A 25,547-nucleotide genomic window follows, 5' to 3' on the forward strand; every position below is an offset into this window, starting at 1 on the left:
GAATTAGAGTTGAATTCCTTGAATGAGAAGAAAATAATAGGTGACTATAAATATAAACTAATAATAATGCCATTTGTCTAGAACGTACTAAATGCCATCTGTTATAGTAGATGCGGATATCATTTTATACTTAATATAAACATCAGGATTTTAAAATCCTAATACTTGGAGAAATTTAATGTTTGGCCCAATACCAGTGCTTGGCTATTATTGAGTGTTAGGAGGTGGCATTTGAATCTAGGTTTGTCTGACTCCAGAGTCCATAGTAATTCACAGGGTACCTGGGTGGCTTAGTTGGTTAAGCATCTCCTTTCAGCTTTGGTCATGACCCCAGAGTCCCAGGATGGAGCCCCACATTGGTCTTCCCGCTCAGGGGGGAGTCTGCTTCTTTCTCTGACCCTCTGCCCTCTTGTGCTCTCTCTCTCAAATAAATAAATAAAATCTTTAGAAAAAACAACAGTAATTCAAACTACACACGCACACACACACACACTAATCTGTATACATATGTGTGTATATATATGAATAAAATGTGTAAGTATGTGTGTATTGTTTTAAAACTTCTTAATTTTGAGATTAAGTTTACAGAGGTGTTATAAAAATAGGAAGATTTCGTGTATTATTTATTGCTGTATAGCATATTACTCTAAAATGTAGCAGCTTAAAACAATATTAATATGGGTTTCTATGAGTCAGAGATCTGGGTGAGGCTTAGCTGGGTGCTTTGGGCCCTGGGTCTCTTACAAGGTTGTAAACAAGGTATTGTCTGCAGCTGTAGTCCCATACCAAGGCTTGATTGAGAGGATATGCTTCCAGGCTTGTTCACATGGCTATTGGCCAGACATCATTCCCTTCCTTCCATAAGGCAGCGCAAATATGACAGCCAGATGTTCCTCAGAGTGAGCATGTGAGAGAACAGGGAAGTAAACCCAACACAAATGTCATAGTCTTTGCAACCTAACTTTCTATGTGAATCTCACCACTTCTGTCACTTTCTCTTCAGTAGAAATGAATCACTATTTCCTCAAGGATTCGGGGTTACACAAGGGTGTAAATACCAGGACTCAGAGATCATTGGGGAATATCTTAGAGGTTGCCAATCTATACTTTACCAAAGATTCTTCTATGTTAACATCTTGCCATAACATCATAACCATAAGACATTTAACCAAAACTAAGAAAGTGTCCTTCATATAAAATTACACCTAAAATATAAACTGATTTGGATTTGGATTTCACCTGATTTTTCCACAATTGAACATTTTTTGCTTCAGATCCAACCCAAGATCCCACCAAGATTCCACCTTGTGTTACAGTTGTCATGTCTACTTTATTTCATCCAATCTGTGGCTGTCCTTGTTTTTATGACATTGACACTGAAGAGAAGTGACTACTTATTTTGGAGAAAGTTTTTACTTAGTTTTGCCTGATGTCTCAGGAGTATATCGAGATTATGCTTTTTCTTTTTTTTAAAGATTTATTTTTTAATTATTAACATATAATGTATTATTTTAGGGGTACAGGTCTGTGATTCATCAGTCGTAACATTATTCACAGCACTTTCAGTGCAGCTCATTAGGGAGCAGCACATTAAGTTGATATGCATTACTGGTGATGTTAACCTTGATCACTTGGCTGCAGTGGTGTCTACCAAGATTCTCCACTGTGCAGTTACTATTTTTCCTTTGTAAATACTAGGTATTTGAGGGAGACACTGGTAGACTGTGTAAACATCCTGTTTCTGCTTAAACTTTGATCACTAATTTTAGCATCCATCACTGGATCTTGCCTGTAGCAATTATTACTCTGGTATTCTAATGGAGTTTTTATATTTCTTTCATTCCTATTAAGTGGAATTTTCCTATAAGCAAGAGCTATTGTTCCTTCTCCATTTATTTATTCCTTTATTCATGTACATCAGTATGGATTCCAGGGCATTTATTTCATTCTTTGGATTGTAAGCAATACTACTCAAATTAATCCAGTTTTAGCTATTGAGAACACTTTCATGTTAGCTATTGGACCCTGCACTAGCCCTTCCGCCACCCCCATCAACCATTTCTCCCAAGAACTCTTGTTTCCTGTTCCCTCCCTCCCTCCATTCCGTCCTCCCTCCTTCCTTCCTTCCTTTTACCTTTCCTTTCCTTTTTCTTTCTTGAAAAAAGGATTTATTTTTTTTCTAGCTTTTTTGACACATGATTTACATAAAACATTGTGTAAGTTTACTAAGGTTTGTAGTGTGTTGATTTGATGCACATATATTGCAAAACAATTACCACCATACATTAGCTAATACCTCTGCCCTGTCACATAATTCCCTTTACTTTTTGCGGTGAAAACATTTAAGGTTTTCTCTTTTAACAACTTTCAAGTGTATGATATTGTTAGCTATCATTACAATGCTGTGCATAGATCTCCAGAACATCTTCATCTTCTAGTTGGAAGTTCATACCCTTTGACCACAGTCTCTCCATTTCTCTCACCCTCCAGTCCCTGATCACTACCCTTCTATTCTTCTACTCTCTGTTTCCATGAGTTTGGCTGTTCTGGATTCCACATATATATCATACAGTTTCTGTCTTTCTCTGTCTGACTTTTTCACTTAGCATAGTGCCCTTAAGGTCCATCTGTATTGTTGCAAGTGCAGGATTTCCTTCTTTTTAATGGATGAATAATATAATACTATATATAATATATATATAGATATGTATAAATAGCACATCTTTATCCCTTCATATATTGATGGACACTTGGGTTGTTTCCAGATCTTGGCTATTATGAATTAATGACATAGCAGTGTAGATCTCTCTTCAATATCCTGTTTTCATTTCCTTTGAATATATACCCACAAATGAGATTGCTGGCTCATATGGCAATTCTGTTTTTAAGTTTTTGAAGAATCTCCATACTATTTTCTGTAGTGGCTGTATCAGTTACATTCCCACCAACCAGCAGTGCACAAGGGTTACCTTCACTCTGTATCCTCACCAACATTTATCTCTTGGCTTTTTTTTTTTTTTTTTAATTTTATTTATTTATTTGAGAGAGAGCACGAGCTGTGGGGAAGGGTGGAGGGAGAGGCAGTCTCCCCACAGAGCAGGGAGCCCTATGTGGGGCTCAGTCCCAGGACCCTGGGATCATGACCTGAGCTGAAGGCAGACGCTTAACCGACTGAGCCACCCAGGCGCCCCTTTCACTTTTCTTTTTGATAATGGCCATTCTAACAGGTGTCAGGGAATAGCTCATGGTTTTCATGGAGCTAGAGGGTTGTGTTTTCCTGATGACTAGTGATGTTGAGCACCTTTTCATGTATCTGTTGGCCATTTGTGTGCCTTCTTTGGAAAAATGTCTGTTCAATTCCTCTGCCCAATTTCATTTTTAAAATTTTTTTTTTTTAAAGATTTTTTATTTATTTATTTGACAGACAGAGATCACAAGTAGGCAGAGAGGCAGGCAGAGAGAGAGAGGAAGAGAAGCAGGCCTCCCGCTGAGCAGGGAGCCCGATGCGGGGCTCGATCCCAGGACCCTGGGATCATGACCTGAGCCGAAAGCAGAGGCTTTAACCCACTGAGCCACCCAGGCGCCCCTCATTTTTAAAATTTTTATTTGAATTCCAGTTAGTTAACATACAGTGCAGTATCAGTTTCAGGTGTACAAAATAGTGATTCAGCACCCCGTACAACACCTGATGCTCCTCACAACAGGTGCACTTACCAATTTCCCTAACATACCCAACCCATTGCCTCCAACCACCTCCTTGCTGGCAACCATCAGTTTGTTCTCTATAGTTAAAAGTCTGCTTCTTGGTTTGCCTCTCTCACATCCCACCCCCTTTGCTTATTTGTTTTGTTTCTTAAATTCCACATGAGTGAGATCATATGGTATTTGTCTCCGACTAACTTAAGTATAATACTCTCTAGCTCCATCCATGTTATTGCACATGTCAAGATTTCATTCTTTTTATGCAGAGTAATACTCTATTATATGTATATATACACCAAATGTTCTTTATCCATTCATCAATTGATGGACACTTAGGCTATTTTCATAATTTGGCTATTGTAGATAATGCTACTATAAACATCAGGGTGCATGTGTCCCTTTGAATTACTGTTTTTATATTTTGGGGGATAAATACCCAGTAATACAATTGCTAGATGGTAGGGTAGTTCTATTTTTCACTTTTTGAGGAACCTCCATATGGTTTTCCACAGTGGCTACACTAGTTTGCATTCTTACCAACAGTGCAAGAGGTTTCCCCTTTCTCCACATCCTCGGCAACATCTCTTGTTTCTTCTGTTGTTGGCTATAGCCATTCTGACAAGTGTGAGGTGATGTCTCATAGTTTTGACTTGCATTTCTCTGATAATCAGTGATATTGAGCATCTTTTCATGTCTGTTGGCCATTCATACGTCGACTTTGGAAAAATGTCTTTTCATATCTCCAGCCCATTGTTTAATTGGGTTATTCATTTTGGGGATGTCAACTTGTTTGTTTCTTTGTTACCGAGTTTGTATGAGTTCTTTATGTATTTTGGATATTAATCCCATATCAGATACATGGTTTGCAAATATTTTCCTCCATTCTGTAGGTTGCCTTTTTATTTTGTTGATTGTCTCTTTTGATGTACAGAAGATTTTTTGTTGACACAGTTCCACTTACTGAGTTTTGTTTTTGTTGCTTGTGCATTTGGTGTCATATTAAAAAAGTCTTTGCCAAGATAAATGTCAAGGAGTTTTTCCCATATGTTTGTCTCTAGTACTAATTTTCAGGTTTTATGTTTAACTCTTACCCCATTTCAAGTTAACTTTTGTGAGTGGTATAAGATATGGGTCCAGTTTCATCTTTCTGCACATGGTTATTCAGTTTTTTCAGGACTTTTCCTCATTGAGTATTCTTGGATCCCTTGTCAAATATTACTTGACTGTATGTGCAAGGAAATATTTCTGTGCTATCTATTCGGTTCATTCGTCTGTGTTTCTGTTTTGATGCTAGTACCATACTGTTTTGATTACTGTAACTTTGTAGTGTAGTTTAAAATCTTGAAGTGTGATGCCTCCAGTTTTGTTCTTATTCAAAATTTCTTTGGCTGTTTGGGGTCTTTTATGGCCCCATACAAATATTTTTTTAAATTAAATTTATTTTTTTTCAGTGTTCCAAAATTCGTTGTTTACGCACCACGCCTAGTGCTCCATGCAATACGTGCCCTCCATAATACCCACCACCAGGCTCACTCAACCCCCCCACTCCCCTTCCCTCCCAAACCCTCAGTTTGTTTCTCGGAGTCCACAGTGTCTTATGGTTTGTCTCCCCCTCCAATTTCCTCCAGCTCACTTTTGTCCATCTCCCAATGTCTTCCGTGTTATTCCTTATGCTCCACAAGTAAGTAAAACTGTATGATAATTGACTCTTTCTGCTTGACTTATTTCACTGAGCATATCTACTCCAGTCCCATCCATGTTGATACAAAAGTTGGGTATTCATCCTTTCTGATGGAGGCATAATACTCCATTGTATGTATGTACCATATCTTCTTTATCCATTCATCCATTGAAGGGCATCTTGGTTCTTTCCATAGTTTGGTGACTATGGCCATTGCTGCTATGAACATTGGGGTACAGATGGCCCTTCTTTTCACTACATCTGTATCTTTGGGGTAAATGCCTAGTAGTGCAATTGCAGGGTTATAGGGAAGCTCTATTTTTAATTTTTTGAGGAATCTCCACACTGTTTTCCAAAGTGGTTGCACCAACTTGCATTCCCACCAACAGAGTAAGAGGGTTCCCCTTTCTCCAAATCCTTTCCAACACTTGTTGTTTACTGTCTTGTTAATTTTGGCCATTCTAACTGGTGTGAGGTAGAATCTCAATGTGGTTTTAATTTGAATCTCCCTGATGGCTAATGATGATGAACATTTTTTCATGTGTCTGTCAGCCATCTGTATGTCTTCTTTGGAGAAGTGTCTGTTCATGTCTTCTGCCCATTTTTTTTTTTTTTCTCTGCCCATTTTTTGACGCGATTATCTGTTTTGTGTGTGTGGAGTTTGAGGAGTTCTTTATAGATCTTGGATATCAGCACTTTGTCTTTAGTGTCATTTGCAAATATCTTCTCCCATTCCGTGGGTTGCCTCTTTGTTTTGTTGACTGTTTCCTTTGGTGTGCAGAAGCTTTTTATCTTGATGGAGTCCCAAAAGTTCATTTTCGCTTTTGTTTCCTTTGCGGTTGGAGACATATCTTGAAAGAAGTTGCTGTGGCTGATATCGAAGAGGTTACTGCCTATGTTCTCCTCTAGGATTTTGATAGATTCCTGCCTCATGTTAAGGTCTTTTATCCATTTTGAGTTTATCTTTGTGTATGGTGTGAGAGAATGGGCTCCATGTAAATTTAAGAATTTTTTTTTTTCTCTTTGTGTGAAAAATGCTAGCGAGTGTTGATGGGGGGATTGCATTGACTCTATCAAGGGCTTTGGGTAGTGTGGACATTTTAACAATATTAATTCTGTGCATGAACATATAGGGCATCTTTCCATTTTTTTTCTGTGTGCCTCAGTTTCTTTTATCAAAGTCTTGTAGTTTTCAGGGTACAGATCTTTCACGTCATTGATGATTAAGTTTGTTCCTAGGTATTTTATTGATTTTGATACTAGTGTAAATCTGGGTTGTTTTTTTTTTTTTTTTTTTTCAGATATCTTGTTGTTAGTGTATAGAAACACTAATCACTGGTGAGATATTTAAGATTTTCCATATATAAGATTATATCATTTGTAAAAATATACAGTCTTACTACTTCTCTGATTTGGATGCCTTTTATTTCTTTTTCTTTCCTGGTTGCTCTAGCTAGGACTTCCAGTACTATGTTAATAAGAATGGTGAGAATGGGCACTTTTATCTTGTCCTTGATATTAAAGGGAAAGCTTTTACCAGGCACCACTGAGGTTGTTATAAGCTGAGGGTTTGTCATAGATGATGTTTATTATGTTGAGGTACCCGATTTGTTGATAGTTTTTATCATGAGTGAATGTTGTGTTTTGTCAAAAGCCTTTCTTGATGTTTATCTTTCACTCTATTAATGTTGTATATCACATTTTTTTACTTGCTTATGTTGAACTGTCCTTGCCTCCCAGGGATAAATCCAAACTGATCATTGTGTAGGATTCTGTAAATGTACTGTTGAATTTGATTTGCTAATATTTTATTGGAGTTTTTGTGTCTGTATTCAGGGATAGTGGTTTGTAGTTTTCTAGCAATATCCTTACCTGGTTTTGGGTCAGGGTAATGCTCACCTTGTAAAATGAATTTGGAAGTGTTCCTTCCTCTCCAATTTTTGGATGAGTTTCAGAAGAATTGGTGTTATTTCTTCTTTAAATGTTTGGTAGAATTCGCCAATAAAACCTTCTGGTCCTGGACTTTTTTTTTTTTGTTTGGAGGTTTTTGATTCAATCTCATTACTTATTATTTGTATGTTCATGTTTCCTATTTCTTCATGATTCAGTCTTGGGAAGTTGTATGTTTCTAAGAATATATCCTTTTTTTCTCCCTAGGTGCTCCAGTTTGTTGGCATATAATTGTTCCTAGTAGTGTCATGATTCTGTGTATTTCTGTGGTATCACCTTTAATGTCTTCTCTTTCATTTTTTATTTTATTCATTTGTGACTTTTCTTTTTTTCTTAGTCTGGTTAAAGATTTACAGTTTTCTTTATCTTTTTGAAAAAAAAAAAACAATTCTTAGTTTCATTATCTTTTCCATTGTTTTTCTGAACTTTATTTCATTCATTTCTTCTCTGATCTTTGTTACTACCTTCCTTCTGCAAAGTGTTTTCCTTGAGGTGTAAGTTAGGTTATTTGAGACCTTTCTCTTCCTTTCTTTTCCTTTCCTTTCTTTTCCTTTCCTTTCTTTCTTCCTCCCTTCTTTTCCTCTTCCTTTCCTTTCATTTCCTTTTCTTTTCAGGAGAGAGTGTGTGCATGAGCAGGAAGGAGGGGCAGAGGGAAAGGGGGGAAGAGAATCTTAAGGTCAATTAATGGGGCTCAATCTCACAACCCTGAGATCATGACCTGAATTGAAATCGAGTCAGACACTTAACTTACTGAGTCAACCAGGTGCCTCAAGACCTTTCTTTTTTCTTAATATAGGCATTCATCACCATAAACCTCCCTCTTTGAACTGCTTTTGCTTCATCCCATTGATTTTTGTATGTTGTGTTTCCATTTTCTCTTGTTTCAAAATATTTTTTTGCTTTCTCTTTTGATTTTTTTCTTTAACATATTGGTTGTTCAGGACTATATTGTCTAATTTCCACGTATTTTAAGATTTCCTGTTTTCCCCCTGGTATTGGTTTCTAGTTTCATATTATAGTGGTTGGAAAAGGTACTTGGCATGATTTCAGTCCTCTTAAATCTGCTAAGACTTGTTTTGTGACCTATCATATGTCCTGTCCTGCAAAATGTTCTGTGTGTGCTTGATAAGAATGTGTGTTCAGGAGCTGTTGGATAGAATATTCTATATATGTCTGTTAAGTCCATTTGGTCTAAATTATAATTCAACTCCAACATTTTCTCACCTAGAAGATTTATCCATTGTTGAATTGGGGTATTTAAAAACATAAATGTGCAGGGGGCAAAATGATAGTGATTTTGTATGTGATCAAAGTTGTTATTATATAAAATAGGTTGTTGCAACTATAAAAAGTTTTATGTAAGCTTCACGGTAACCACAAGGCAAAAACATGGTAGATTCATGAAAAATCTGAAGGGAATCAGAGCATAATCTTTTGAAAAATCAACAATTCACAAAAGAAAGCAGCAAGAGAGGAAGAAATGAACAAGGAAACTACAGATCAGCCAGAAAACAAATAATGAGATGGCATTAATTAAGTCTTTACCTATCAATAATTACTCTGTGCATGGATTGAATTCTCCAATTAAAAGACGTAGAGTGACTGGATGAGTTGAGGGGGAAAAAAAAACACGACCCAACTATATGCTGCCTACAAGAGACTCATTAGTTGAAAAACACACAGGTTTAAAGTGAAGAAATGGAAGAAGATACTCCATGCAGGTGGTGACCAAAAGAGAGCAGGAGTAGCTATATTTATACTTATATTGGACAAAATAGACATTAAGCCAAAAGCAGTAACAAGAGACAAGGAAGGCCATTATATAATAATGAAGGGGGTAATTCATCAAGATTATATAACAGTTGTACACCCAACATTGGAGTATCTAAGTGTATTAAGCAATTACTAAACATATCTGAAAGGAGAAATAGATAACAATACAATAATAGTAAGGGACTTCAGTACCCTATGTTGACCAGTGGAGAATAGTATTTAGAAACAAAGGTATAACACCAGATTGGCTCATTGTTACTATGATGTCACTGCTTCTAGCAGTTAATCAAGCTAAGGATTATATGTATGTATATTAATTCATACACATACCTACTTCTCTACTTATTCCCGTCTCTATCAGTATGTGTGTATGTGTTTGTGTTTATCTGTATATTTAAGTTTTATTTATTTATTTATTTATTTTAAAAGATTTTAGGGCACCTGGGTGGCTCAGTGGGTTAAAGCCTCTGCCTTTGGCTCAGGTCATGATCCCAGGCTCCAGGGATCGAGCCCTGCATCAGGCTCTCTGCTCAGCAGGGAGCCTGCTTCCCTTCCTCTCTCTCTCTGCCTGCCCCTCTGCCTGCTTGTGATCTCTGTCTGTCAAATAAGTAAATAAAATAAAAAAGATTTTTTACAGATGGAGATTACATGTAGGCAGAGAGGCAGATGGGGGAGGGGGGGAAACCGGCTCCCTGGTGAGCAGAGAGCCCGATGCGGGGCTTGATCCCAGCACCCTGAGATCATGACCTGAGCAGAAGGCAGAGGCTTTAACCCACTGAGCCACCCAGGCGCCCTTTTAAGTATTTTTTAATCCACTAGTCAGTATTGATACCCTCAACTGATATAGAACCGCACAGTTGATTCAAGCCTCTTACCCTTACTTTTAACTTATTTCTTCAGTGGTGATACACCTGGCTCTCATTATCTATAATATATTTACCCTTGTATTTAATCAGATAGTTTCAGAATTCCTAACCCATACTCTGGTGAAAAACATTTAGTCACTCAGGTGACTAGATGCATTATAGCATCTAGTCAAAACATTGCTGACGTTTCTTAGGTCATGTTCTTTTTTTTTTTTTTTTTTCCCTATATCCTTCAGTGTGATTCATTTATAATACAGTTATTATCATTTGTCACATCCTGCATTCTATCTTTGTTCTTACATCATGGTTCATTTTTAAAAATTTACATAGTTTAAAACTTACATTTTGTGGTGTGCAACTCTATCAATTATGATAAATCCACCATCACAGTTCCATACAATGTTTTTCCATCAGTCCCCAAATTTCTACATGCCTTCTATTTATAGACAAATCCCTCCCTTGACACCTGGTAATTCCTGGTTTGTTCTTTCCTCTGGTTTTGCCTTCTATAGTGTCATATAAATGAAATAATAAAATATGTAACAGCCTTTAGGTTTAGTTTCTTTTACTTTGTAAAGTACATTTAAGATTCATCCCTCCTTTTTGTGAAGCAGATTTTTTACTTTTTATTGCTTTATTGAAAGCAGTGATATTTTATTACTCCTTTATATTGCAATTCTGTTGTACAGATTACCATAGTCTGTTTATGCATGCATTCATTCTTTGGAGTGATTACACTTCAGGGTGATTACAGTTAGAGCAATAAGCCTTTGTGTGTTGGTTTTTGTTTCTGTAGGGTAAATACTCAGGAGTGGGATTGTTAAGTCATGTGGTGTATGTGTGTATTTAACCTTGCAAGAACTGTTTATTTTTGCTTTCCCACTAGCATTGATACGTGTTCCAGTTACTCTACATCTTTGCCAGCATGTGGTATTGTCCACATATTTTAGACATTTTTATATGTGTACAGTGATAGTTCAACATGTTTTTCATTTGTATTTCCCTAATGGATTTTCCTCACTTCGTGTGTTTTTTTTCCATCCTCTTTGGTGAAATGATTTTTTAATAGGGTTTTATTTTCTTACTGTTGAGTTCTGAGAGTTTTGGATAATGTGTTTTGGATATAAGATCTTTGCTGGATATGTTATTGGCAAATATCTTCTTGTCGTATGTGACTTATCTTTTCATCTACTCAGTGGGTCTTTCACAGAACGTTTTTTTAAATTTCAGTGAAGTCCAAGTTTACTCATTATTTTATGGCTCATGCAATTAGGTTGACAGTCCTTTTCTTTTAGTACTTTAAAAATAGTCTACTTCCATCTAAATTTCATGGTTTCTGGTGAGAAATCTACAGTTGTGGAATCATTATTCCCATATATGCTAGAACAATGTATCATTTTTCCCAGATTGCCTTTTCTTTTGTTTTGCTTTGAGTCACTTGGTTATGTTTATAGGCATGGATTTCTTTGGTGCATCATGTTTGGAGTTTGCTGAGCCTCTAAGGGTTTATATTTTTCATCATATTTAGGGAGTTTTAGCCCTTATTTGTTCAAATATTTTTTCTTACCACATTCTTCCTCTTCTCTTTCTATATCTCCAAAGACATAAATGTTAAACCTTTTGGTATTATCTTATAAGTCCCGAAGTTCTGTTGATTTTTTTTTCAATCTTTTTTATCCTCTGTTGTTCAGCCTAAATAATTTCTGTTGATCTGTCTTGAAGTTCACTGTCTTTCCCCCAACATTTCCATTCTGCTGTTGAGCTCATCCAGTGAGTATTTTATTTCAGTTATATCATTTTTTAGTTTTAAAACTTCCACCATTTCTTCTCTAGATCTTCTGTTTTTCTATATCTTCTATATCTTCTGAGACCTGTCTTTCCATTTGTTTCAAGGGCTTCCACCGTTACTTGTTGGAGGATTTTATAATAGCTTCTTTAAAGTTTTTGTCAGATAGTTCTAACATTTCTTTCATCCTAGCATTGGTGTCTGTTGATTTTCTTTTCCCATGTGAGTTGAGATTTTTCTGGTTCTTCATATGCTGAGTAGTTATTGTTTGTATTTTGTAATATTTTGAGATAACTAGTCTCATTTAAATCCTATAGAAAATTTTGATATTTTTGTTTAACTGGGCAATGAACACATTCACATTCATATTACAAATTCTTACCTGCCTTCTGTGGGTTATAGTTCCATGTGAGTTCAGTTTTCAAAGGTTTTGCACTGCTGTTCAGATCTGACTTGCATGTGTGTGTACCAGTGGCCAGTCTGAGACTTGGACTATAGTCTGTCTCATACTTCTGTGCTCAAAGTATAGGTATGCTGTTTAGGTTCAGATCCACACACACAAATGGCTCAGGGATAGGCCCAGGAGTTTATAACATACGTTAAGGAGTTGCTTTTCTCTTTACAGTTTTTCCATAAGCTCCCCTTTCCTGACTCTCAGGACAGAAAGCAAGAGCTTAATTTACTCCTCTCTCCTGTGTACTTTGTGTCAGTTGTAGGTGGCTTAGTACAGAGGGAACCAAACCTCCTCTGTTGGAAGAGGAAAGTTTTCCTTCTGTAATTTGTGTTATTGAGAATCATTTTCTTAGATATTCCAGCACCATTTTTGAAATTTTGATTATTTCCTTTTTGAATTTAGTTAATACCTTTGTCAGAAGTCAGTTGGCCTGTTATGTGTGGGTAAAAATAATTTTACTCTATTCCTTTATATTAAAGGAATAGAGTAAAATTATTTTTATAATTTTTATAATTTATAATATCTATTTTTATAGTAATACCATGATGTCTTTTTTTTTAAAACCATGATTTCTTGATTACTATAGCTTCATATTAAATCTTGAAATCCGGTTATGTCCTTCTGCAACCTTGTTTTTATTTTCAACGTTACTTTTGCTATTTTAAGTCCTTTGCATTTCAGTATAAATTTTAGAATAAGCTTCCTAATTTGTACGTTAAAGCTTCTTGCGATTTTGTTTAGTATTGAATTGAATCTATAGATCATTTTATGAATGATTGATATCTTAATAATATTGAGTCCCACACATGAACAGTTTTTCCCTCTTATTAATGTCTCTCAGTAATAAGTAATTTCCAGTGTGTAGATCTTGCATATCTTTTGTTAAATTTATTCCTAAATACTTGTGTTTTTTAATACTATTGTATATGGTATTTCAGAATTTATATTTTCTAGTTATTTGTTGCTTGTATATAGAAATACTGTTGTCAAGCCAATTTATATATGTCAACAAGTTACTTTTCATTTTTATTTTTTACTTGTTGGATCAGAGCTTCCTATGGGGTAATTGAGGGCAATGGATACGAAGACCACAGAGAATTTAAGTAAGCTAATATTTCCAGTGGTTAAGTTGAGGCATATCTGTTGTCCTCTATTTTATATTCTGTAACTCCCCTAAGATTTAGGGAGTGTCTTATCTAAATTTAATGAGATCTGCAAGTATGATATTTATTCTTAGTAGACAATCTTGTTGTCAGGGAACAAGCAGAGCAGTTTTACTTCTTCCTTTTTAATCTTCATGGTTTTATTTCTTTTATTGTCTAATGCACTGGCAAGGACATTCAATATAATATTAAGTAGAAGTAGTAAGAGTAGACATCTTGCCTTATTCTCTGTTTTGGGACCGGGGGGAATAGGGTTCATTTTTCTCAAGTGTGATAATACCTGTAGATTTTGAAAAAAGACTTAATTTTTTGAGAGAGACAGTGGAGGAGGGGCAGAGGAAAAAGGGGGAGAGAGTCCTAAGAGGAGTGCAGAGCCCAGAGTGGGGTCCATCTCACCATCAAGAGATCACAACCTGAACCAAAACCCAAGAGTTTCCACTGCCGCCACCTGGGCACCCCTAATAGATGCCCTTTATCAGATTAAAGATGTTCTCTTTTATTGTCTACTGTGAGTTTTTATCATGAGTGGGTATTGAATTTTGTCAAATGCTTTTCTTGCTTTGTTGAGGTAATCATATGTTTTTTTTTTTTTCATCAGTGTGGTAAATTACATTGGTTAGATTTTGAATGTTAAAGTTATCTTGTGTTATTGGGATAAACTTGACTTGCTTATGACATTTTGTCCTTTTTTTATATTTATTACTGAATATAGTTTGCTAATATTGCTCTATAATCTTTTTGAAGTGTCCCGATATCAGTTATGGTGGCTTCAAAGAAGAACTGGGAAATAGTCATTCTTTCATCATTTTCTGAAAGAGTTTGTGTTAGATAGGTATTATTTGATTTAAATCTACCATACCTAACATTTTGCTTTCCATTTGTGTCATATGGATTTTGTCCGTTCTTTCCTGCCATCTTTTTTTAAATTTACCCTGCATCTTTTATTATCTGCCTTATTCTTCTTATTGGCCTTTTATATACATGCTTTATTTTTAATAAAGAAATAGGATGATTCCTACCCCAAATTTGGTTCAGATACGTATGTCAGCTATGACATTTCTCATACTATGAGAATTTGAGAGGAAGTTTATTACTCACACAGGAACTTTTAGGGTGAGCTGGATGAATACAAACAGGTCCTGGCTAGCTTTGGCAAAGCAGAGTGAGTGGATTGGGCTTATAGTGGCTAGGAAGTAGAACTAGGAAAAGGGTTCTATGTGTGGGAGGTTTAAATTTTTTTTGGTGCCAGAGAAGGAGGTACTCACATTCAGACTTTCTTACCAGCCTGTCCAGATGTAGGGCCAAAGGCAATGCTTAAAAAGAAGTCATTAGTGAAACATCAAAAATGGAATCAGATTTTATTACAGTTGTAGAGATTACCCTAATCATCTTAATGTATGTATTATCCTTTGTTGCTAGACACAATTTACCCAGTATTTTATTTAGGATTTTTACATCCATGTTCATGGGGGATATTCACCTGTAATTTTCTTTTTTTGTAATATCTTTGTCTGGTTTTCGTATGAGCATTAGGCTAACCTCAGAAATATATTAGGATACTCTGAAAGAGTTTGTGTAAGATTGATATTCTCTCTTTCTTAGGTATTTGGCAGAATTCACCAGTGAAGCCATTGTGGCCTTGAGTTTTTAGTACAGATTCAATCTAATAGATAAGACTGCAGATTTTTTTTTTTCTGATGTCAGCTCTAAGTGTTTTTCAGTAATTTTTTTTTCTATTCTAACTTGTCAGAATTTGTTGACATGAATTATTTTCATATCTTCTTATCCTTCCAATTTCTGAATCTTTAGTGAAATTAGCTTTTTTATGTCTGATATCAGTGATTTTTGTTTTCTCTTTTTTTACTTGATTGATTTTTCTAGGGGTTAAGTCGTTTGGGTTTTGTTGATCCTCTAGTGTGTGTTTTCTGTTTTTAAGGTTTCTGCTTATATGTTTATTTTTTTCCTTCCGTTTTGGGTTTTAACTTGATGGTCTTTTTCTACATTTCTGAGAATAAGTACTTAATTTTTTTTCATATTCATTAATATTTAGCCTTTTTTGATATACACAGATTTATATGTAGTTTCTCATCACCACCTTTGCTCTAAATATTTTCTCATTTCTGTTACAATTTGTTGTTATTGTTCCATGGGTTTTGTAGAGATGTGTTTCTTAATTTCCAATTATATGAGAACTTTCTAATTATTATTTATTTCAAGTTAATTCTATTGTCATTGAGATTATATTCTAAATGATTTCAACATATTTAAATTTCTTAGAATTGCTTCACTTTACAGTATATTTTTATTTTGATCAATGCACAGTTGAAGGGAGTATGTATTCTGCAGTTCCTGAATGTAATATCTATACATGTCAATTTGGTCCAGTTAATCAAGTGTTATGTTGAAATCTTCATTTTTTTTTTAAGGTTTTATTTATTTATTTGACAGACAGAGATCACAAGTAGGCAGAGAAGCAGGCAGAGAGAGAGGAGGAAGCAGGCTCCCTGCCGAGCAGAGAGCCCGATGCGGGGCTCGATCCCAGAACTCCGGGATCGTGACCTGAGCCGAAGGCAGAGGCTTTAACCCGCTGAGCCACCCAGGCGCCCCGAAATCTTCATTTTTACTGAATTTTTGTGTGCTTGTTTAATCAGCATTTGAGAATATTATGTTAATATTTCCTTTGTTTTCCTTAAGCATTTGGGAGTAAGTTGTTAACATACTGCTCCATCTCTGTATCATTTCCTGTAAAAAGAACATATTCCTACATAACCCCAATAAAGCCATGAAAATCAGGAAATCAATATCAGCGCTCCATTACAGACACTATTCAGGTTTTCTGGTGGTTCTAGTAAGGATTTTTATAATAAAATGAGGCAGTTAAAAATCACATGTTGCGGGGTGCCTGGGTGGCTCAGTGGGTTAAGCTGCTGCCTTCGGCTCAGGTCATGGTCTCAGGGTCCTGGGATCGAGTCCCGCATCAGGCTCTCTGCTCAGCGGGGAGCCTGCTTCCCTCCCTCTCTCTCTGCCTGCCTCTGTCTACTGTGATCTCTTTCTCTGTCAAATAAATAAATAAATAAATCTTAAAAAAAATTTTTTAAAACAAATCACATGTTGCATTTAGTTGTTAGGACTCTAATTTCCTTTGGTCTGGAACATTTCCTTAGTCTTTCTTTGACTTTCTTGACCTTCTGAAGATAACAGATCATTTACTTTGTAGAATTTTTCTCAGTTTGGGTTTCTCTGATGTTTATCATCATTAGGTTTGGGTTAGGACTATCGCAGAAGTGACATTGAATTCTCATCGTATGTTATCAGATGTTGCACAATTTTCGTTTGTCCCACTGTTGACTGTTATGACATTAATTAGTTCAGGTTATGGCTGCTAAGTTCCTTCACTGGAAAGTTACTCTTTCCCTTTGTAATTACATATTTTGGTGGAAGTATTTTGAAATTATGTAAATATCTTATACCTTTGCAATTTTTGGTTTATTATATCCATACAGAATCATGCTTTCTTATTTCATTCATGGGTCTATTACGTTTTTTCTTCACTTTTTACTTTAAAAATATATAGACTCACAAGAGATTACAAAAATAGTTTAGAGAGTCCCAGGTTCCCATCACTCAACTTCTCTTACATAATATCTTAAGTGACTTTAGTACATTATCAAAACCAGGAAATTGACACGATACAATACAGATAACTAGACTATAGACTTTCATGAGATATCACCAGTTTTGCATGCAATTGGTTTTTTAAAAATATATATGTGTATAATTATATGAAATTTAATCACATAGATTTATGTAAATACTACCATAATCAAGATACAGAGGTGTTCTGTCATCACTAAGGAATTCCTTGTACCTGTCCCTTTATAATCACACTCCTCTCTGACCCTGCCTTCTTTAACCCTTGGAAAACAGTGATATGTTTCTCTAAGTATGATTTTGTCATTTTGAGAATGTTTTATAAATGGAATCATATAGCATGTAACCTTTGGGATTAACTCTTTTTACTCAGCCTAATGACCTGGAGATTCATCTGAATTATTATATGTATCAATAGTTTTATTGTTAAGTAGTATTCTAATGTTTGAATATATCACAGTTTATCCTGTAGAAGGACATTTGCGTTGTTGCCAGTTTTTTTACTATTAGTAATATAACTGCTGTGAACATTCAGGTTCCCTGTGTCTATAGAGTGGGTGCCCCACTCTAGAGACACCTTCCTCATTCTGCTTGGGATCAGTCCACGTGCCAAGCTGGACCTGCCTTTCCATGGAAACCTTTCTCATCCTTATTAGGCTCTGATATTTTATATCAGGCCACACCTCCAGATTCTCTCCTTGCCCTGATTAGATTATGATACCTTGTATTAGGCTGCTCTTTTACTTGGTTTTTTGTTGTCATTTTGTTTTACTCTTTTACTCCTCACACTAATGAGGCTCTGTTACCTTACTCTGGGGTACTTGTTGCCTTACCCCATATAGGTGCCTAATTTATTCTCTCTACTCTGTCTAGTGGGACTTGGTTTGTTATTGGTGCCATGACTATGAAGGAGATTTCACTCCACTTTTCATTCAGGAAAGAAAAGATAAAAGGATGGGGAAAGTAAGGCAGGAGGAGGAGAAAAAGAAAGGATGCTTATTTTTGATTAGCATTTCCTTGGTATATCTTTTTCTATCCTTTTCCTTTCATTATATCTGTCACCTTATGCTAAAGTATATCTCATGAATAGCATATAGTTTGGTTTTATTTAGTTTTATCTTGTCAATATTTGTATTTTAATTGGGATATTTAGGTCATTTATATTCAATATAGTCATTGAAATGATTGTGTTAAGGTTTGCCGTTTTGCTGTTTATTTCTGTTTGTTTTCCCTGTCCTTTATTATTTCAGTTATTTTTATTACATGTTCTCTCCTTTGTTGGATTTTTTAAAAGATCTACTTATTTATTTATTTGAGGGAGAGACAGAGATAATGAGAGAGCACACGAGTGGGGAAGAGGTGCCCCTGTTGCATTTTTTATTGTACTTTTTTCTATTACTCTTTTAGTGACTATTCTAATGATGATACTTAACTTTACAATTCATTTTAAATTAGTATTCTTTCTACTTTATGAACAATGAGGACTCTTTTTGCGAGTGCCTGGGTGACTCAGTCGTTTAAGCATCTACCCTCAGCTCAGGTCATGATACCAAGGTCCTGGGATTGAGCCTCACATCAAGGTTCCAGAGCTCAGTAGGGAGTCTGCTTCTCTCTCTCTCTCAAATAAATAAATAAATAAATAATTTTTAAAGAGTTGTTTTTTTTTAAGAGAAAGAAAGAGTGCCTGGGTGGGAGTGGGGAAGGGCAGAGGGAGAGAGAGAGACAGAATCTTAAGCAGGCTCCTCGCTCAGTACAGAGCCCATGCAGGGCTCATTCTTGCAGCCCTGAGATCATACCTGAGCTGAAATCAAGAGTTGGCTGCTCAACTGACTGAGCCGCCCAGTGCCCCAAACAATTAAGACACTTAAAACAGTTTAGCTCCATTTGCCTGCTCCTACTTTTGTTCATGTGTTTATTTTCTACATTTTTATAAATCACCACAAGACATTTTTATAAACATTTTTATAAACCACCACAAGACATCGTTGCTTATTTTCTTACATGTGAAATATAGAACATACTAGTATATATAAAAAGGTGCATCTGTATGTGTGTATATGAATACGTACTTGTATATGTTACACACACACACAAACACACACAGACGTAAGTGCCTTCATTCTTTCCTGTAGTTCTGTACCGTGTTGGATTGTTTTATTTGAGCCTAGAAAGTTTTTAGTATTTCCTGAGGTCTGCTGGGGACGTGTTCTGTTATTTTTTTAATTTTTTCTGTATTTGATTCTAAAAAGTAAATTCTAATTTTTTTTTGAGAATCCCTGTATTTTTATCTATTACCCCCATAATTTGATCTTTTAAATCATTTTAAGTCATTTTAAAGTCCTTCTTTCTGCACTAATTCCAATATCTGAATCCTCTGTAAAGCAGTTTTTGTTTTTTCTCTCAGTTTTTAGTCACTTTTTTCTGCTTGATAAATTTTGTAATTTTTGATTATGTAGTGAATGTTGTGAATTTAAAAAATCATAGGGACTGAGGATGCTGTTACTTTCCAGCCAGAGGATTTGCCTATTCCTCTGATCATATAAAGTGGCTGATCGCTTTAGTCCTGTCAGGAATTTTCCTGGGTCAGCACTGGGGTGCAGTGCAGTGACTCATTATACTTTTTTTCTTTTTTTTTTTTTTAAGATTTATTTATTTATTTGACAGAGAGAGAGAGAGAGTACAAGTAGGGGGAGCAGTAGGCAGAGGGTGAGGGAGAAGCAGGCTCCTGCTGAGCAATGAGCCCGAGGGGAGGCTCGATCCCAGGACCCTAGGATCATGACCTGAGCTGAAGGCAGAGGCTTAACCCACTGAGCCACCCAGGCATCCCAGCTCATTATACTTTTGATTTTTCCTGATCTGTGGCCTCCCTGGATTTTTGCTTTAAGCCTGACAGATCTTTGACTCTTCAGTAAGTAAATACAGCAAGATGTTCAGTTTAGTCTCTCAGGTGTTTGAGTTCAGCTCTTTCAACTCTCAGCTCTTGCAGCTTCAGAATATGGCAAATGTAAGGGGAGTCCGGCTATATATTTGTTGTAGTTACACTTTCTTAATAGACATTTGTCTCATAAGAACTCAAACATTGCAGATGGTTTTACTTTCCTGGCTCAGCCCCCTTGTTGGGGATGGCACTTCTGGGTTTTTTATTGTCAGTCTGGAATATGTCCTAAGGTTTGAAAGTTTTCTCCCTCAGGAAGTAATTATTAAGCTTTCTGCCTTATTGAGGTTCAGAATCCGGCAAATGTCTTGAGGAGGAGACCTGATGTTTGTTACAGGCCCCTCTGTCTAGTGGGACTTGGTTTGTTATTGGTGCCATGACTATGAAGGTGGTTTCACTCCACTTTTCTGATTTAGCTTTCCGTTCTCCCATACCATCCTGATACTAGGAAAATGTCCTGTGGGGAAAATTGGCTGGCATTCTGCTAGATTTCACCTCATCATTCCAGCCCCAGAGTGATTTCTCTTTCCCAGTGGAGTATGTCTGCCTACACTCTGTCCCTGCCCATAATCTCCAAAATGCCCCTCTCTAGCTTATTAGATAATACTGTTTCCTGATGCTTCCATAACTTTTCTGATGCAAAAAAAGTAGTAGATTTTTTAAAAATTTTATCTCCTGTCAACTTTCCTAAAAACTTACTTATATTCTAATGAGTTATATTTAGATTGTTTTGGACTTTCTGTGTACCTAATTATGTCAGATATGAACAATGACTATTATTTCTTCCTTTGTTATCCTTCTATCTCTCATTTCTTTTTTCTGACTTACTGCTAATGCCATTTAAGACCTTTACTAAAGTTGAACAGAAATGGTAAGAATTGGCATCCTTATTTTGTTCCTAATCTCACAGTGAACATTTTCTGCATTTCAGTATAAATAGGATGGTTGCTCTAAAGTTTTTTGTGGTTTCCCTTTGCTATGAGTTTTTATCTACATAATTACTGAGTTTTATCAAATGCTTTATTTGACTATATTTATATGGTCATATGCATTTTCTCATTTATTTTATTGATGTGGTGAATCATATTGACTGATTCTTGAGTGTTAACTCACCTTGCATTCCAGGAGTAAACCATCTCGGTAGGAATTCATGTACATCCATTTAGTTTTGGATTTTGTTTATGATTTTGTTTGGATTTGGTTTAGGATTCTTGCTTTCATATCCATAAAGGAGATTGGCCTATTATTTTCTTTTCTCCTAATTGTCCTTTTCAATTAGTGAAGGCAGAAGGTAGAAATTCAGAAGGTCTTCTCTTTTTTTTTTTTTTCCTTAAGATTTTATTTACTTATTTGACAGAGAGATCACAGGTAAGTACAGAGGCAGGCAGAGAGAGAGGGGAAAGCATGCGGGGCTTGATCCCAGGACCCTGAGACCATGACCTGAGCCGAAGGCAGAGGCTTAACCCACTGAGCCACCCAGGTGCCCCAGAAGTTCTTCTCTTTTGTGATATAACTATTACTCCAAAATAATACAATATTACTCTGTTTTTAAAAGAATAACTTTTTATTTCATATTTTCAAAAAATATTTATTAATTTGAGAGAGAGAGTAAGTATCTGTGTGAGCAGGGGAAGGGGCAGAGGGAAGGGAGAAAGGGAGAGACTCCTAAGCAGACTCTCCACTGAGTGCAGGGCTCAATCCCATGACTCTGAGATCATGACCTGAGCTGAAATCAAGAGTCAGACACTTAACTGACTGAGCCAGTCAGGTACCTCAATAACTTCTTATTTTTGAGTAATTTTAGACCACAGAAAAGATACAAACATAATAGAGTTCTCTATACCACTCTCCCAGCTTTTCATATTAAAATCTTACATTACTATAATGTACATTTGTCAAAATTAAGAAGCCAACTTTGTATATTACTATTAACTACACTCCAGATTTTATTTACATTTCACATTTTTTCCATCAATTGCTTTTTTTTTTTGTTCCAGGACTCAGTGCATATCACATTCCCTTTGGTTAGCTATTGTATAACTTTAGTCTCCTCTTGTCAATGGCAGTTCCTCATTCCTTCCTTATTTTTCATGATTTTGACAGTTTTGAGGAATATTGGTCAATCTGAGTTTAGATTGTTTTTTGCATGATTAGATGGAATTATGGGTTTTGACAGAAATACCATAAAAGGGTACCCATGTTTTCACATCCCAGCAGAGAGTATGTGACATCCACACAACAACATTGGTGATGACTTGAATAATATGGTGTTTGTTAGGTTTCTCTGCTGTAAAGTTACTGTTTATCGCTTTTTATTACTCTGTTCTTTGGAATCCAGTTAATAAGTCCAGCTCATACTCAAGGAAGAAGGGAAAGATTAATCTTCACCTCCTTGGATGGGGAGGTATCTGCGTATATTTTTTGGGAATTCTTCTGTAAAGAAGATTTGTATCCTCTTATTTTTTAAAAATCATTTACTTACTCTATTCTGTTTTAATATTAATTCTCTAAAATATTGGTACATAATTACAATCTTAAAAACCTCTGGTTCCCCCACTGACAATAAACTTCTTGAGGCAAGTCTTTATTTATTTTTGTACACTCTACGCATTTAGCACAGCCCCTTAATTTATTGTAGACGTCTAGTAATTTTTAAAAAATGGTTATATTTTTATTCAACTGGAAAGTATCATTTCCTCAGCTAAATTGTACAATAGCATTCTAAGTTGAAATTTAAGATAGATTTTTAAATGAATAAAGTAAACTCATGGATGATTTCATTATAAGTATTTAAGATAGCAGAGGGTACTGCTGAAATAACTTAGCCATTTGAAGTTGATATATCTCCACATAATGTTCCTTGAATCTGCCTTTGGAAAGAGATTGCAGTATTTGGTCAGCCACGGTTATTACCTTCTGTGTCTTTTCTCCTTTTTGTTCAGACCATCAGAGGAGATTAAGACCCCATTTTCTGCCTTTACTGGAAAATTGTCATCTGATGCAGTCACTCAGATAACAACAGAAAGTCCAGGAAAAACCATGTTCTCATCTGAGGTTTTTATTAATGGTGATGATCGTGGACTTGAAATTCCAGAGCCCAGTACCCCAAAGGTGGGCAAAGTTCCTGTCAAATTTGCTTCATCATCTTCAGGCCAACAGATTATTCATCCTCATGGCACAGATGGTAAGAGAATGTGATTACATTTTAGGTCATATTACCAACTTCTATATGAAATGATCTCAGAAATTTGTGAGGGGGTCTTCGTAGTCAGAAAATCCAATTTTACTTATTTATTTATATTTTTAATTTATTTTTATTATGTTATATTAGTCACCATAGAATACATCATTAGACTTTATTTAAAATAACTTTATTTTATTATTTCAGTGTTCCAAAATTCATTGTTTATACATCAGTACCCAGTGTTCCATGCAGTACATGCCCTCCTTAATACTCACCACCAGGCTCACCCATCCCCCCACCCTCTTCCCTTCCAAAACCCTCAGTTTGTTTCTCAGAGTCCACAGTCTCTCATGGTTTGTCTCCCATTCTGATTTCCCCCAACTCCCTTCTTCTCCCAGTGTCCTCTGTGTTATTCCTTATGCTCAACAAGTAAGTGAGACCATGTGATACTTGACTCTCTCTGCTTATTTCACTCAGCATAATCTCTTCCAGTCCCATCTATGTTGATACAAAAGTTGGGTACTCATTCTTTTTGATGGAGGCATAATATTCCATTGTGTATATGGACCATATCTTCTTTATCTATTTGTCTGTTGAAGGACATCTTGGCTCATCATTAGTTTTTGATGTAGTGTTCCATGATTCATTTTGTGTGTGTAACACCCAGTGCTCCATGCAATACATGCCCTCCTTAACACCCACCACCAGGCTAACCCATCCCACCACCCTCCTCCTCTTTAAAACCCTCAGGAGGACATTAGGAGAAGGAAAGGAAAAGTGAATTTGGGTAAATCGGAGGGGAGATGAAGCATGAGAGACTGTGGACTCTGAGAAACAAACTGAGGATTTTGAGGGGTTGGGTGAGCCTGGTGGTGGGTATTAAAGAGGGCACATATTCCAGGGAGCACTTGGTGTGGTGCGTAAACAATGAATCTTGGAACACTGAAAAAGTAAAATTAAATTAAAAAAATAAAACCCTCAGTTTGTGGACTCCTGGAAAGAAAACCTAATTTTAATTTTAAACATTAGGATTCCACATGATTTTATCCATCTTTTATTTACATGGCTGTGAAAGGAATGTGGCATGTTTTTGCCTTAATTTCTAGTGGAGATAACTTATGTGGGACTCAGGCTGCTCGTGGTTGACTTATTTTTATCTCATACTTAATGAATTAGTCATAAAAATTTAAAAACTATGGATGTCTGGTTTCAGGCGGGCAGATGAAGTATTGCCATTTTGCATTATATTAAATGTTACATACTGTAATAAATAGATGAAAATATGTAATAGTACAAGCACAATACCAGTCTTTTGCTTATAAATCAATGACGAGGAACCCAGGTTTACTGTGGCCTTGCTGTCTTTAAAACACAAAATCCACAATTTCCTTGAATTCACCATCACAGTCAACTAGAAGGGACCCAAAAAAGTATGGAGAACCCCATGTCCTAGGCCTGGAAGTGGCTCAGATCACTTTCTTCTAGCTAGGAAATGGTTTAGCTGTGATTTTGAGGATAAATAAGTAGATTTTGGTGAACAGCTAGTGATCTCAACCCTAAGGTCTACATTTAGAGTGTTCATGTGCTGTGAGAGTGGTAGTTCAGTGGTATTTATACTATGTAACATTCAAAATAGAGCATGTTACTTTCTTTTTCAGACCAATAGCAGGAAAATTAATAAATAAGTTCCCATTCTTCCTTCAAATGAAAGTTAAATTACTAACTTAAGTTAGTAATTTAAGAATTTAATAGTTTGCACAAGTCTTCTCAAAATACTTAAGTTTTCCTCCTTATACAAAAAGGTCTGTAGATAAAGATGGGGTATGCCTAAATATATAAAGAAAATTTCTTCATTCACCGTATAACTTTGTCTGAATTTAATTTAAACAAGTACACTTGCATGTTAAGATGGTTATAGTTCTTACACATTTTTATGGTGAAAAAAAAAATACCCCCAAAACTACAGTTTAATAAATATCACAAAGAACATCCTTGTATGTCAGTTACCTAGTGCCACAATGATACTGTGAAACAACCTCCCAAATCTGTGCTTTGTAACAACAAACATTTGCTTTTTTCACTCATGGGTTTTGTGAGTCAGAGGCAGTGGCTTAACTGACCGAGCCACCCAGGCGTCCCTTGTGGAATTTTTTTTGTATGAAAACATTTTAACTTATAAAGAATAGTATGTTAAATACTATATATATATATATATTCAGAATAATATATGTATATATTTGGTTCTATTTTCCAAGTTTTTGAAGAAATAAATTTTATAAATATTATAGTTGAATTTTCTTCTTTATCCTTCTCTAATCTTTTTTTTTCTTTCCTAAGAATAACCATTATTTGCTGTGTAGTCACTTCTTTCCCTATAGGCAAAGTAACCTTAAAACTATTGC

The 25,547-nt window shown here is 35.8% G+C and overlaps 1 protein-coding gene across 1 annotated transcript in view; it reads left to right on the forward strand.

Annotated features, from left to right (window-relative positions):
- ALMS1 (ALMS1 centrosome and basal body associated protein) overlaps positions 1 to 25,547 on the forward strand; it is a 202,301-nt gene that overhangs the window by 102,472 nt on the left and 74,282 nt on the right. Inside the window, exon 10 of the mRNA XM_080813640.1 lies at positions 22,904 to 23,145. Within this exon, the coding sequence (XP_080669766.1) occupies positions 22,904 to 23,145 (242 nt within the window). The remainder of the gene's footprint in view (positions 1 to 22,903; positions 23,146 to 25,547) is intronic.

This window comes from Martes martes, assembly GCF_963455335.1.
Source record: "Martes martes genome assembly, chromosome: 9".
Classification (NCBI taxonomy): Eukaryota; Metazoa; Chordata; class Mammalia; order Carnivora; family Mustelidae; genus Martes; species Martes martes.